Source organism: Heptranchias perlo, chromosome 31, assembly GCF_035084215.1.
Source record: "Heptranchias perlo isolate sHepPer1 chromosome 31, sHepPer1.hap1, whole genome shotgun sequence".
Classification (NCBI taxonomy): Eukaryota; Metazoa; Chordata; class Chondrichthyes; order Hexanchiformes; family Hexanchidae; genus Heptranchias; species Heptranchias perlo.
The window spans coordinates 26,865,457-26,881,548 of NC_090355.1; the positions used below are offsets into that span (position 1 = coordinate 26,865,457).

At 41.7% G+C, this 16,092-nt stretch overlaps 1 protein-coding gene across 3 annotated transcripts in view; it reads right to left on the reverse strand.

The window, feature by feature from the left end:
- LOC137300613 (netrin-G2-like) overlaps positions 1-16,092 on the reverse strand; it is an 86,287-nt gene that overhangs the window by 51,965 nt on the left and 18,230 nt on the right. For all 3 annotated transcript variants that reach the window (XM_067969789.1, XM_067969788.1, XM_067969787.1), the window contains exon 3: positions 12,774-13,417. In XM_067969789.1, the coding sequence (XP_067825890.1) occupies positions 12,774-13,417 (644 nt within the window). The remainder of the gene's footprint in view (positions 1-12,773; positions 13,418-16,092) is intronic.

Genomic DNA, 16,092 nt, shown 5'->3' on the forward strand with positions numbered 1-16,092 from the left:
CAGTGGAAAGGAAATTGAGGATGTAATTTACATAGAATTCTTAGCACTGAAACAGGCCATTCGGCCCAACTTTATACTGCAAACGAACCTGCTCCCACACTAATTACCCCAGTACTTTGTTTATGGCCTTATTGACTTGTGTTGCTACATTTAGCGATTTATAGATCTATATTCCAAAATATCTTTGCCCCTCTATCCCATTTAGTTTCTTAACCTTCCATGAAATAAGTGGCTTCCTTATTTCTCCTACCAAAATGAACCACCTCACTCTTTACTATATTGAATTTCATTTGCCATTTATACGGCTACTGTGCAAGCCTGTTTATGCCTTCCTGTAGTCTTCCACATTACTAGTTATACCTCCCAATTTGGTATTATCATCAAAGTTCAACATCATACTTCCAATTCATGAGACCAAATCATTTATGTAAACAACAGTGGTCCCAGCACGGATCACTGTGGGACACCACTTCCCACTTACTGCCTGCGTGAGAAACCATTTGTAGACAAATTAAAGAGGTGTGTATTATGAATAGACTATCAGTAGGAGACTAATTGTCCAAAAATAGATGGGGATAGGAAAAATGTTTGTGGTGAGAAAGGGGAGAGTTTTTCTTTTGCAGTGTGTTCAGGACTGTTTTCTCATTCAATACATTGCTTCTTCAAGGAAGGAAACACTACTTTACCTGGTTCTGGATATGGATTGGAGTGAGTGGGCAACCTAAATGTAGGAGAACATTTGGGAAGCAGCTGGGAAATATATAAACAAAGGAACGAAAATGGTACAAATCACGTACATTCCAGTAAGAACAAAGGTAAGTGCATCAAAGGCTGAGGTTCCATGGATGGATATAGAGATCAGATCAAAGTTGAAAGTTTAAAAAATTGATATTTAATGCTTGCAGGACAGATAATGATGAACATCAGGGAAAAAATATAGCAAAGCCACAAAAAGATTAGAAAAGCAAAGAGAAAATAAGCAAAAATCATAAAGGCCAATAAAAGGCTTTTTATAGGCACATTAGTAGGAAGAGGATAGTCAAGGTGGTGGTAGGGCCGCTGAAAGATGAAGAAAGTAAGCTTGTAACGGAGAGTGAGGGATAAATTTAAATAACGCACTCGGGAGCAAGAAGTTCAAGTCAAGGAAACCTTAAGGCTTAAAACTTCTGAAAGAATCAAGAAAGATTGAGTGCCATACCAGCTTCCAGATTTCCCTAACTGATCCCTTTAAGTAGCGATTGTACTGGCCGTTTCCCACCCTCTACCGTCCATGATTTGTAGGCAGGTTTAAGAAGTAGCGGTGGCAGTGCTGACTCACGTGAAAATGATGCCCAGGTTCCAAGAAGTCATGAGGCCCTCATTTAAATAATTAGGCGCTTGCCTGTTTTCAGTGGGCCTGGTGGCTGTCTAAATTGAGGTTGACTCAAAAACCACAACAGGTGGGTCTCGGGCTGCAAGTCATATTTTTTTATATATATGCTTTCAATTTTTTGTCCCGCTATCGTCCCATTCACCCTGAAAAATGGGACTGGAGGATGAAAATCACCCATGTGCCAAAAATAATGGCACGTGGAATTAATATGGATGGAGAAATGGTTGGAGGGCAGAAAGAAAAGACTAGAGGTAAAAGGAGGTTCCTCAGACTGGAGAGATATGGTGAATGGTGTTCCACAGGATTTTGTGTTGGGGCTGCTCTTAATTACTTTATAACATCAACAGCAAATTGGGGGTATAGCGAATTGTAAAAGACTGCAGGAGGACATAGCTAGCACAGCAGGATGGGCAGAGAAGTGGCCGACGCATTCCAATGTAGAAAAATATGAAGAGGTACATTTTAAAAGTAAGAATAGGGAAAGAAGGTACACCTTAAATGGCAAGATGGAGTAGAAGAGCAGAGGGACTTTGGTGTGCCGATATACGGATCATTAAAAGGTGACAGTGGAAGTCGATAAGGCCATACAAATGCAAATAGAATCCCTGGTTTTGTATCTAGAGGCATAAAAATGCAAGCAAGTAACACTGACCTTGTACAGGACCATAGTTCAATGGCATTTAGAGTATTGTGTACAGTTTTGGCTCCACGTGATAGGAAGGATATAAAAGGAAATGGAAAAGATGCGGCATAATTTCAGTATGATGTTACCAGTTACAAAGAGATTTGAGAAGTTACGGTTTTTGTCACTAAAGCTGAGAAGGTTAAGTGATGACCTGACACAGTTCTTCCAGATTCTGTAGGGTTGTGATATGGTAAATAGTGATAATGTTTCCAGTGGTCAGTGGAATGATAATGAGAGGGCACAAATTTAATGAACTTTGGAACAGGAGTGGGCCATTCAGCCCTTTGAGCCTATTCTACCATTCAATTAGATCATGGCTGATTTGTATCTTAAATCCATCTACCTGTCTTGGTTCCGTAACCCTTAATACCCTTGCCTAACAAAAATCTATCAATCTTAGTTTTGAAGTTTTCAATTGACCCCCAGCCTCAACAGCTTTTTGGGGAAGAGTTTTCCAGATTTCTACTACCCTTTGTTTGAAGAAGTGCTTCCTGACATCATCCCTGAATGGCCTGGCTCTATTGTTAAGGTAATGCCCCCTTGTTCTGGACTCCCCTACCAGAGGAAATAGTTTCTCTCTATCTACCCTATCCAACTCCTTTAATCACCTTAAACACCTCAATTAGATCACCCCTTAATCTTCTATATTCAAGGGAATGCAAGCCTAGTCTATGCAACCTGTCCTCATAATTTAACCCTTTTAGTCCCGCCCATGAGCACATAAAGAATTAAAAAGATCAGAAAAGTTTTCTTTACACAGTGGGTGGTCAGAATTTGGAATTGCCTACCAAACAATTGTTGAAACAGAGTCCATAAGTTCTCTTAATAGGGAATTTGCTAGTTGCTTGAAATGAGGAATATTAAGGAGTGTGAGGACTGGGCAGGAGAGCAGGATTAGACTATCTGATTATTAGTGAAGTATCCAAAGCCAGCTAACACTGAGGTAACATTCATTGACCCCCCCCAACCCCCCCCCACTGACTTGAGGGTCAAGACAATCACTATTTACTCTACTGTAGCTACCATCACAACATGAAATGCTTGAATTTTTGCTCATTTTAAATTTAACTTGTACTTCAATGGCAGTTACATTTTTCATGATTTTGTTAAAATATTTATATAATTGCATCTACTTCAGGTGCTCCCTGTGCACAGAATCAGCCATAGAGTTACAAAGCTGAAAAAATTACCAAGGAGACAGCACTGGGATTTGAGGAGTGGGGCGAAATTAGCTAAAGTGAATGGGTCACCTCCGGTGAGTACAGGGAGAGAGAGAGGTTCTCGAGATCAGAACACTTTCTGGTTACTCTTTTTGGATCTCTTCTGCAAACGGCAGTTGATGCTAACTCAATTGTTAATTTTAAATCTGAGATTGATAGATTTTTGTTCACCAAAAGTATTAAGGGATATGGGGCTTCGGCGGGTATATGGAATTAGGTCACAGATCAGCCATGATCTCAGTGAATGGCGGAACAGGCTTGAGGGGCTAAATGGCCTACTCCTGTTCTATGTTTTTGAAGAATATTGGAAATGGAGAAACATTCAGTGCTTTCCCAGATTCTCTTTTTTTAAAATGACAGGCACCACAAGTTGACAAAAATTAACTGTGGAGAACATTCTGTTCTGGTTAGATATCAGACTGTCCGATGCCAATCATCACAGGTAAAACTCTTGGTTCTGCTGTTCCAGGTACTGCAGCTAGATCCTGCCCGGCTAACGTCAGGGCGGTGGTGTGGGAGGGAATCAGCCTCGGTTGCTCCTTCTGATCACTGCCCAGTGAACCTTTCTTGTGCACTGATGTTGGGTGAGGGCAGGATTGGGCTTGGTTATGCTGCCTATGGTAGAATTGTCCATCTGCTTTCACACTCTCGGCTTACACATGAAGGATGGCCATTTGCACGAGTACTGGAGGACTGCCAGCATCTGTGGAACCATACCCGGCAAGAGTCAGCATCTTCAGGGGAAGAGGGTAGAAATCAGGAAAAGAAAATTCTATCCAGTCCTAGCCAGAGAATCACCTGCAATGGCTTCTCTTCCCACTCCTGCACTGTTACCTCTGGAGTCCCCCAAAGATCTATCCTTGGCCCCCTCCTATTTCTCATCTACATGCTGCCCCTCAGCAACTTCATTCGAAAACACAACGTCAGGTTCCACATGTACACTGACGACACTCAGCTCTACCTCACCACTGCCTTCCTTGGCCCCTCAACTGCCTCTGATTTGTCACACTGCTTGTCCGACTGGATGTGCAAAAATTTCCTCCAACTAAATAGAGGAAAGACCGAAGCTGTTGTCTTCAGTCCCTGCCACAAACTCAATTCCCTAGCAACCGAATCCATCCCTCTCCCTGGCCACTGTTTGAGGCTGAACCAGACCGTTCGCAACCTTGGCGTCCTATTTGACCCTGAGATGAGCTTCCGACCAAATATCCGCTCCATCACCAAGACTGCCTACTTCCACCCCCGCAACATCGCCCGTCTCCGCCCCTGCTTCAGCTCATCTGCTGCTGAAACTCTCATCCATGCCTTTGTTACCTCTAGATTTGATTATCCCAATGCTCTCCTGCCCGGTCTCCCATCTTCCACCCTCCATAAACTTGAGCTCACCCAAAACACTGCTGCCCGTATTCTAACTCGCACCAAGTCCCGTTCACCCATCACCCCTGTGCTCGTTGACCGACAATGGCTCCCGGTCAGGGAACGCCTCGATTTTAAGATTCTCATCGTTGTTTTCAAATGCCTCCATGGCCTCATCCTTCCCTATCTCTGTAACCTCCTCCAGCCCTACAACCCTCCAAGGTCTCTGCGCTCCTCCAATTCTTGCCCCTTGCGCATCCCCGATTTTAATCGCTCCACCATTGTTGGCCGTGCCATCAGCTGCCTAGGCCCTGAGCTCTGGAATTCCCTCCCTAAACCGCTCCGCTTCTCTACCTCTCTCTCCTTCTTTAAGGCGCTTGTTTAGACCTACCTCTTTGACCGAGCTTTTGGTCACCTGTCTCAATATCTCCTTATGTGGCTCGGTGTCAAATTTTGTTTGAAAATCGCTCCTGTGAAGCGCCCGAGGAAGTTTTACTACGTTAAATGCGCTATATAAATGCAAGTTGTTTTGTTTTCTTCTTGGGTCTTTCATCTGTTCTATAGTCTATGCCCTTGAAACTGTAACCCTAGCCACATTCAGAATGGAGATGCAAACTTTCAGTAGGCTACCTGAAATTGTAATTGTTTTTATCTGTGGACTGAACAGTAGCACTGCTGACTTATCCTTTATTACTACCATCTGTATCATTCCATGCTCAGCTGAATAAAAGGAGTGCTGGATATGGGCAAAATCCATGAGTAGATCAGTATTGTTCCTGTGCTGAGATATGAGAGGTCAATAATGTCCTGTCCTTGAACAGTGCCCAGATGTCCAAGTGTGCAAGCAGGTGATACTCTCATGTCTGGGTAAAGCCTCAAGTCTCAATCAGCAAGGCTCCCATCTCTGGGTGGAGGAACTGGTCAGTAATGCTCTTGTGTCCAGACTTCAAAACTTGTGTGTTAGATCAGAGCAAAACTGAAATATTTTTATCCTTGACCACACTGCAACTTTAGAATCAGCAGCTTATTCAATCATTATGTCTGCTATATGATTCCACTCAATTATCAGCTTCCTGTCACCGGATAGTAGCTGCATCCTAAGCTCAAGTTATCTTTTGTCTTCCTCTCAGAAGGAGATTGGGGGCAGGCATATTGTATCTATGAACAGAAAGTACGTATTACACCAGAGTGAGTGTCCAGCTATCTCCTGGACGGGCCATCGATTGGGCCTCCTATTTCAAAGGGGCAAGGATAAACCACTTTATCTGAGTTTAAATTTGTCTCGTTACTAAATCGGGCAAAAAAATAGCTCTGGATTTAGATGTCAGCGGAAAGGCCATGCTCTTTCATCTTCGTGCTGGGCCTTATCTTCTAATAAGTTCCATCTGTCTCCTCTTACACATTAGATCAATAGTAACAGGACGTTTATTGAGAAGAAAAACTGCTGTCCGCGGTCCGGAACCGAGCCAGCTCAGAAACTGCAACCTCAGTACAGCCGTAACCCTTTAGGGAGTTGTTCTGGCAGAGTTTGTTCTGCATATGTAATGAAGTCTATAAAGAATGCAAGATTTAGCTCATGTCCAAGGGTATGTCAAGATATCTACCACCGTTAGATTTAACCTAAGAACCTGCCCATCCTCAATTTTTCTCAAACCTTCTTCTCCCATCCTCTTTCTAAAAGTGATGCCTCCTTCTGGCTCCAGTTCAATGGCTAATTTACTACGGAGGGCATCGAATCGAAGGTCTGTCCTCACCCATTGTCCACTTTCCAGCAGGGGGTCCCTGAGTCACATGTGGATTGTCCACTTTCCAGCAGGGGGTCCCCGAGTCACATGTGGATTGTCCACTTTCCAGCAGGGAGTCCCCGAGTCACACGTGGATTGTCCACTTTCCAGCAGGGGGTCCCCGAGTCACACATGGTTATATTCAGTTTGCCAGCAACAAGTGCCAGGGTAAACTGCGGAGCTCCTGCGCTTGAATTCCATGATTTGACTACAGTGATTTGTGCAGCGTTGATCTTGAGATTTGTTTTGTTTTACGGTGTGTTACAGGGAAATAACAGCCCTTCTGAGGAATAGAAACTATCAAGAAATTCAGAAGTGTGTGCAAATGTAATGCACAGGAGAGTGCGAAAGGGGCAAATCCTGGTTATAGCCTTTGCCAGGATTTATAACTTGCATTTATCACCATTAAGAATGTGAGCTCCTTTCATTAAACATGCAGACCACAAATTATAAATAATCTTGTTAAATCGATGGCTACATGGTCATACCTGCTTGTTATCACACATATTGGCAGAAAAAAATGATTATCTTAATTGCCTCTGACACATGAGGCTGCAGCAGCAAATCTGGAATTACAAGTGCAATATGTTATAAAAACAGAAAATGTTTCAGGTTGAAACATTAACTCGGTTTCTTTCTCCACTGTTGCTGCCTCACTTGCTGAGCTTTTCCAGCATTTTCTGTTTTTATTTCCGATTTCCAGCATCCACAGTATTTTGCTTTTGATTTAGTGTAATATGTCAATTATGATAAACCCTGGGAAGAGCAAATTAGTTTGTAGGCCCAGTATTCATAAATGAACGTAAGAAAAGGCCACTTGGCCCACAAATATCCTTCCTCTAGTCCTCAACTCTCCTAGCCGAGCATTCAATGTATCTTAAGGACTCCTAACGTCGACATCTCTATTATCTGCCTGGTAGATCATTCCAAACATTTATCCCCTTTAGGTTTAGAAGTTCTTCTTGATATCTGATGTAAATTTATTTTCACTGCTTTATACTTATGCTAGTTTTATTTTAATGCCATTTAATATTTTATAAACTTTTACAAGGCCCCATCTTAACTGTCTGCTCTCTAGGATATAAAGACAGGGATCTTTTAAAACCCTTTCCCTAAAGCTCCATCCCCCCCCTTGTATTTGGAATCATTCTTGTTGCTCCAAATGAGGTCTGACTCAAAGCATTGTAAAGCCTCAGTATAATCCCAATAGACATCATTCCATTATACTGGCTATATATCTCAGCATTTTAATTGTCATGTCACATTGACTCGACATTTATCTTGAGATTCCACTAGTACTCCCATTCTGAGTCTTCCTTTGCTAATTCCATTCATTGTGTCACACATTATCTTGCCCAATGTTCAATATTTTATATTTGCTAGTATGATTTTTTTTCCGTCTGCACAAACGGTCCAAATCCTTCTGCCAGTCCTTAGCTGCATCCTCAGTTTCTGTTACACTGCCTATTTTAGTGCCATCTGAAGATTTTATAACCTTGGATTTGTATTCAGGTCACTTATGCATATTAGAAGCAACAGATAGCTAAGCATTGACCCCTGTGGGATTCCACTCAACATCTCCCTCCAGTTCCTCATTACATTTCTCACTGATGTTCTTTTGTTTCCTACTCTCTGACCAACTTCATCTCCAATCCCATTCTCTGCCCTGGATCCCTTAGAAGTCTTCTTTTATGCGGAACCTTGTCAGATGCCTTCTGAAAATCCAAATAAACTGACGTTAAAACTGTAGTTCAAATCAATTGAAATGCATAGTTTACATAAAGGTTGAAGATGATTCTTAAAAAGGTCAAAGTCTAAGAATAGTATTTATGTGAGCAATCACAATAATGATCATTATTCATTGACTCCACAGTTGCAATCGGGAGGAAGAAACTGATTTCTATTAACATAATGTAACTTGTGCCTACTAGATGCCCAAATTAAGTGAAAACTCACCAATGAGAGAATAGACTTTCCAATGCCCTTTTCCACCAATTAGAAAGTGCCATTTTTCTGTAAGACGGACAGAACCCATCAAGTACATTTACAACACTGCACTGTCTGTGGGGCTGCAGCAGACAGCAGACCTTGGCAAGATCCAATCATAGAGAAAATTTATTTACAAGGGTAAGTTTACGGAATGGCACTGAAATCGACACTCCTGTCAGAACAGCCTGTTACAAATACCACAATATTCAATATAAGAAGAATGTGAAAAGGTAAGGAAAAAACCCAAGGCTATCCTTAGGAAACTCCCAACGTTAGTAGTTTAAACAAAAGGAAATCCCACTCAGTAGAGAGTCTGAGGTGGGGGTGGGGTCAGGAACCTTCAGCCTGATTGAGTTCACAGGTGGCAGATCTAGAGCTCTTATTTGGAGAGGAAAACAAACAAACAAGATCAAAAGGAATGGAAAGGGTATTAAAGCCTCAGCCATCTTAAGCAAGTTCCCAGTAGTATACAAGTTTTATATAAGGTCCATGGTCATGGTGAGCAAAGGAGTGATACATGGAAGGAAAAGGATTGGACACCCTTGCATTAGATACATAAATAGTCTGCAGGATTTCTCAACCACCCCCTCCCCCTAATAAAAGCCCACACACATCAGATATGTTCCTACTCTATTCACACATCTTAAATGTATTCATATAACTCAGACAAACATTTGATATCTTTCCATTGGTCCTTTTAAATTGATACATGTACACAAAAAATCTTTTAAAAGTTAACATCCGTCCCTTTTCCAAGAGTTAAATCAGGATTATAGAAACGTTACTTAAGTAGTGGATGATTTTATGGAGTGCCGAGTCTGTCAGGATATAATGAATTAGATGGAGTCTGCCTTTCTAATGGTTACTTTTTCTGATTTGAATTGTGATAAGTGAGTCGGCTCCTTTTTAAATTTGTGCCAAATTTGAGCCACTGAAATTTCATCCCTCCTCACCCTTGGAGGCAAAATGAAACTTGACTCTGCTCCAAGTTTCTATGTCAGCATTTCATTTAAATACATTCCATCCCCACCCCACAATTTTCTCTCTTTCCTTTCCTGATGATAGTGACTCATGCTAGCTCCACAGGCTCCCTCTTGTATCTCAACCGCGTGGCCACTCTATGTGTAAAGGGCGATGAGTGTAAAAATGGGGCAGCTTCCCCTTCTCTTAACTGGCCTGCTCTCCCCCAATGTGGTTCCACAGATGGTGGTTCCCATCACAGCCTACATAATCTCTCCATATGCTCCAGTCCCACATCTGAAAATATTTTGTTTGCTGGTACATACAGTGCTTACAGCAAATACTGAGGTACAAATTTTACTCAAGAATGGAGGCAATGACCAGATGAAGGGTATAATTATTGCAGATATCAGATCAATGTTTTATAAATGTGCCACCTACTAGATTCAGACTTGTATTAACATAGGGACATAAGAACAGGAGTAGGCCATTCAGCCCCTTGTGCCTGCTCCGCCATTTGATAAGATCATGGCTGATCTGTGAGCTAACTTCATATACCTGCCTTTGGCCCATATCCCTTAATACCTTTGGTTGCCAAAAAGCTATCTATCTCAGATTTAAATTTAGCAATTGAGCTAGTATCAATTGCCGTTTGCGGAAGAGAGTTCCAAACTTCTACAACCCTTTGTGTGTAGAAATGTTTTCTAATCTCGCTCCTGAAAGGTCTGGCTCTAATTTTTAGAATGTGCCCCCTACTCCTAAAATCCCCAACCTGCGGAAATAGTTTCTCTCTATCCACCCTATCTGTTCCCCTTAATATCTTATAAACTTCGATCAGATCACCCCTTAACCTTCGAAACTCTAGAGAATACAACCCCATTTTGTGTAATCTCTCCTCGTAACTTAACCCTTGAGGTATCATTCTAGTAAACCTACGCTGCACTCCCTCCAAGGACAATATGTCCTTCCGAAGGTGCGGTGCCCAGAACTGCTCACAGTACTCCAGGTGCAGTCTAACCAGGGTCAGTGATCGAAGGTGTCTATCTTTGAAGGTGGCAGGACAAGTTGAGAAGACTTTTAATAAAGCATATGTGATCCTGGGCATTATTAATAGAGGCATAGAGTACAAAAGCAAGGAAGTTATGCTAAACCTTTATAAAACACTGTTAGGCCTCAGGTGGAGTATTGTGTTCAATTCTGGGCACCACACTTTAGGAAGGATGTCAAGGCCTTAGAGAGGGTGCAGAAGAGATTTACTAGAATGGTACCAAGGATGAGGGACTTCAGTTAGGTGGAGAGATTGGAGAAACTGAGGTTGTTCTCCTCAGAACAGAGAAGGTTAAGGGAAGATTTGATAGAGGTGTTAAAAAGCATGAATGATTTTGATAGAGTAAATAAGGAGAAACTGTTTCAGGTGGCAGAAGAGTTGGTAACCAGAGGACACAGATTTAAGGTGATCGGCAAAAGAGCCAGAGGCGACATGAGGAAACATTTTTTTACGCAGCGAGTTGTTATGATCTGGAATGCACTGCCTGAAAGGGTGGTGGAAGCAGATTCAATAGTAACTTTCAAAAGGGAATTAGGTAAGTACTTGGAGGGAAAAAAATTACAGGGCTATGGGGAAAGAGCAGGGGAGTGGGACTAATTGGATAGCTCTTTCAAATAGCCGGCACAGGCACGATGGGCCGAATGGTCGCCTCCTTTGCTGTACCTACTATGATACTATGAATATTTTGTGGTGAATATTCATCTGACCCCTCTGTCAGTTGAATTCATCCAACTGTAATCTAGTCATATATATGTGCTTTTGTATTGTGTGTCATTAATGCTCATGAAGCTCTTGTAAATTGTGGTTTAAGATTGATTATGTCATGGGGTGGGACACCATTGTTTCTTTGTTCGATGTAGTCAAGCTTGATGGACAATCCCATCTTCAAAAAAATTGCTTGAATTTGAAAGGGGAAAATATGCTTGTAACTAAGAATCTTCCAATGCTCATTAATTTGTATTTGTTGTACTATAGTTATTGTATGTACAGAAGGTAGAGCTTCGTGAACAGCTCTTGTGTATGTTTAATCAGAGACTGTATCTTTCTAAGAATTTGCCAGAAAGGACTGGGTGAACAACAGACACATTTAAACAGTGAACACAGTTGTATGTAATGTATGTTACTGATTGTGCTGTGTAGTATCTTGCCTATGTTTCTGGTTCTGTAAATCATTTTACTTGTAAGTAAATGTGGACAGCAGTAGCCTGTACAAAGAGTTTTAGTTTGTGATACATTCCATCTTCCAAATCGATAGAGTAGTGGCCATCCAATGCATTCTCTAGTAAACCATTTACTATGATTGTATTAATTGTTAGACCTGTACTACAACTAATTCATTATGTGGAGATGCCGGTGATGGACTGGGGTTGACAATTGTAAACAATTTTACAACACCAAGTTATAGTCCAACAATTTTATTTTAAATTCACAAGCTTTCGGAGATTTTCTCCTTCCTCAGGCAAATCTCCGAAAGCTTGTGAATTTAAAATAAAATTGCTGGACTATAACTTGGTGTTGTAAAATTGTTTACAACTAATTCATTAGGCAGGGTGTAAGCTGATTTGCACAAGGGAAGCTGTGTTGGAGAAAGCATGAACTGTAACACCCACCCAGCAGACAGCTGAGACTCTCATCCTGTCAGTCTAGGCTAGATTTGAACCCAAGTCCTAGTGGTGAAAGGCCAGTGCTAATCCACTACCACTGCACCCCAGATTGTTTAATAAAAACAGTACCTCTTTAAAGGAACTTCCTGCCAGCTGATAACTGCATTGATACCAGTTGTGGCCAAGATGGTCCAGCTCTTGAATTGAAGGATAACGTGGACACAAAAGGCACATAAAAAGATCAGAATGATGCAGAGGAGAAAAACGGTAGAGGATTTTTTTTAATAATGGTTGCAGACCAAAAATTATCTTAAGTAGATTCTGTTCAGTTCCTCACCTGTCCAACCATTGATGAAGATTGTTGTGGATTTATTACCCGTGAGAAATTGATATGTTTGTTTCAAACATCAATACACTGAATTTGATCCCCCCCCCTCCCCCCCTCCCCCCCCCCATGTAAATGAGGTGGAAAATTAATCTTATAACCCAGGAGTTGATTGATCCTTTACCTGGATATTTAGATTTGTGTTGAACTATATTAGGATAGTCCAGCCCCAATTTCTGTGTTAATCAGGTTGGCTTTGTTCAGATGGTTTAGGTTAGTAAGCTTTAGCACTGCTATTTTGCTTTTGCCTCAGGAGTTTGATCTTGGAGTTAGTAATGTCACTTTCAATAATGTTCTGTACAAAACCAGTATGACAAAAAGCAAATGAAATCTTAAAAATTATCCTTCCTATAATAATATGATCCCTTACCTGCCCATGACTTCAACATTAGAAATGGCGTAGAAGTATTTGTTTAGGTATTTCCTCTGCACAAATGTCCCTCCGGTTGCAGGCTTTATCAACCTAATTCGAAGGTCTGTTAATGTGAAAAAGTCCCTTAGCCCCTTGTTAATGTCCATCCTCTTGTACAGAGCCTCCATGTTCTGGAGGGGTGAGCCTGCAAAAATAGCAAAGCGTTCCCTGACCTCAAAGTGCAAGTTCTTCTCATTTTCAAAGCCCACCCACTTGGAGTAGTCTTCTGTGCAGATGATCTGGAGGGCAGTCACAGGTGACAGATCTCGCACATTTTTGGCCTCCATTCTGAAAGCCTCCATGCAATCCTCTGCATAGTACTGATAAGGCTGCCATGTCCTCCCATAGTTTAGGGACTTCTCCAGTATCATGGTGGTGGGTCGGCCTGCCTCAAAGGTAATGACGATATTCTCGGTGAGTTGTATGCTCTTGTTCCAGGAGAGGGTGATGTTAGCCAGGAGGGGTTCAGGGTATTTTCTCCAGGTGACACTTTGCCAGTAAGTTACGGGTCCATTGTCCTCTTGATCAAACATTAGTTTGGGGGGATGGGCCAGGTCTGTGTTTGAAGCATCACATTCACTAAAGCACATGTAGGGATTGCCCTGAAATGAGAATATTTAAAAAGTTGTTTTAGTTCTGGTTAATCTATTTAGTAGTTCATTTTAAAAAAACAATACAAAAGCAACAATGACATTGCTGTAAATTGGGGAGAAACTTTATAACACAAGCAATGTGCAGTTCCCTGTCTGTGGCCTGACAATATGACTTCTATTTCCAAAGTTTTTGCAGTCTAGGTAAGATTTTCATTCCTATGGTCACTGTGCAGCTGTCCTTAGTCCCAACCAGAGTGCTCAAACAAGCACCCCACCCCTTCCCCATGTGTATTTTCCACACTCTGTACCATTAGGAGTGTGACTTCTGAGTGAAATTTCCCAACTAGTGCCAAACAGAACAGGTTATGGCATTCAGCTTAATTTATTGCTGAAACTATAGCATCTTTTTTCATAGTCTGTAAACCTTTATATTCTGTATTATGGAGCAGTAGGACACTAGTTGGTGCTTTTGATTCTCCACAGTGGGTGTGCCCGACTGACCATGTTGTTAAGGGAGATGCAGAGTGCAGGTAGGTATTGAGTGGAGGTCAGGCTGTTTTAAACAAATTTTGAGGGGAAACAAGTTAAAGAGCAAAAGATTCCCCCCCACCCCATCCAACCGCTTTCACATGTCTGTCAGTAGCAACCTCATATGTCACCTCATTGCCCCTGGATTGGCGAAGGAGAGAGGTAGAGGGATAGGAAAAATCAGTCAGATTGCTCTCTAGTGTTTCCTGATGGCAAGTGTGTGTTGATATAGGGAGATAACAGGCTCACGGTGGAATAGCCTTCCAGCATTCACCATTTGGGCTTATACATGAAGAATGATCATTTATGGGTAAGGTACTGGAGGACTGTTGGTATCCATGTAACTGTGCTCCTGCAAGATTCAGGGCTTTCAAAATTAGGGAGCGAATAGGCAGGGGAAGGAATAAAAGTACATTGAATTTGACTGCTTCGATTAAAATTGAATCTTGATAAATGTATAAATAATTAATACTTCAATCAGCTCTCCCTGACAGTAAGAGTGACTGGCAATGTTGCATGCAATTCCATGCTTGGACCAAGGTTAACTTGCATTAGGCATGTTTATCCAGACTACTACCCATTAATGCTAAACTCCTTCTCCAGTTTAAGATATGAACCAAATGCTTCCCTGACCACTTTAGCTCATTGGATGCATCAGCTTGGCTCAGTGGTAGCACTTTTGCCTGAGTCAGAAGGTTGTGAGTTCAACACTCCAGAACCTGAGCACATTTCAGTGCAGTACTGAGGGAGTGCTGCACAGTTCAAGATGCTGTCATTCAGATGAAACATTGAATCGAGGTCCTGTCTGACCGTTCAGGTGGATGGTAAAGATCCCATGGTATAATTTGAAGAGAGCAGGGAAGTTCTCCTGGTGTCCAGGACAACATTTATCTATCAACCAAAACCACAAAAAAACAAATTACCTGGTCATTTATCTCATTGCTGTTTGTGGGACTTTGCTGTGCACAAATTGGCTGCCAATTGTACCCACATAATAGCAGTCACTGCACTTCTGAAGCAAATCAATGACTGTAAAGCACTTTGGGACATCCTGGGGATGTGAAAGATGCTATATAAATGCAAATTAATTCTTTCTAAATGCATTAGTGGCACCATATATGCTGCAGTTTCCCGCATTCATCTGATGTTCCTATTCACAGACCACATTTGTCAGCATTGCAGAGTATACAATGTCCACATTTTTGAGAATGATCAGCTGAAAGAAATGTGCACAAGTCCAAGAAATCAGTAAACAGCAGTGTGGGTAAGATTTTTAGAAATATTTGTTAGATGGTCTTCTACTGACATAAAACATACTTCCTATGCTTCAATCTGTATAATTGTTACAGAAAAAATCCTAGCAGCTCAGGAACTATGCTGTGAGCCTAAGCTGTGGGAGGTGATGACATTGTGCAGTGACTATCAACCTATAATTAGGTTTGTGCTGTTTTCCTTTTTATCCCATCAATAAAACACACTCAATCTGGTACCTCAAAAGGGAAATTATATTCACGGGGCAGCTACTGATTTTCACACTCAGCCTTCTGCTCAGGGTGAATTATGTGATCTTCGTTGACAATCTGGCAGGAAGGAATCCCAGTTCACGAGGGGTCTCATCACCTGCAATTTGACTGCATCTCCTAGTAGGTCAACCAGGGGGTGGCATTGATATCCAAGTTTAAAACTAGGGTCCGTAGAGAAAATGGGAGAAATGTGAAATGGAGGGTTTCTCCAATTTTCCCTTCTCCTTTCCTATAGACAGTAACTCGCACTGGGTACAGTTCAGTGGGCGCTGGCAGCCCTTCAGTACCTCACCCCATTTCAATTCAAAAATAACCATTCCATGTGGCTGTCTTTGTGTGTGAATCTAGACCACAGTTGTTGCAAGGTATTCATTCACAAAAGGCAGTGCAGTTGAGTTTGATCTTTTCCTTATCCAGTGTTTATATAGATGCACTTTCCAGTAGCAGTCACTGGACAGTGATTGGGAGTGAGAACCTGGCTGAATTTATTTTTCTTCTATGCCTGAGAAAATAGAAGCCCTACTGCTGTCTTAACAGATCAGCTAACTCAGCACAGACCAGGGACCACACCCGGGAATTTCCAACTCTGAATGGCTCAATATCACACCACACTGGACCATCAATGACTATTTT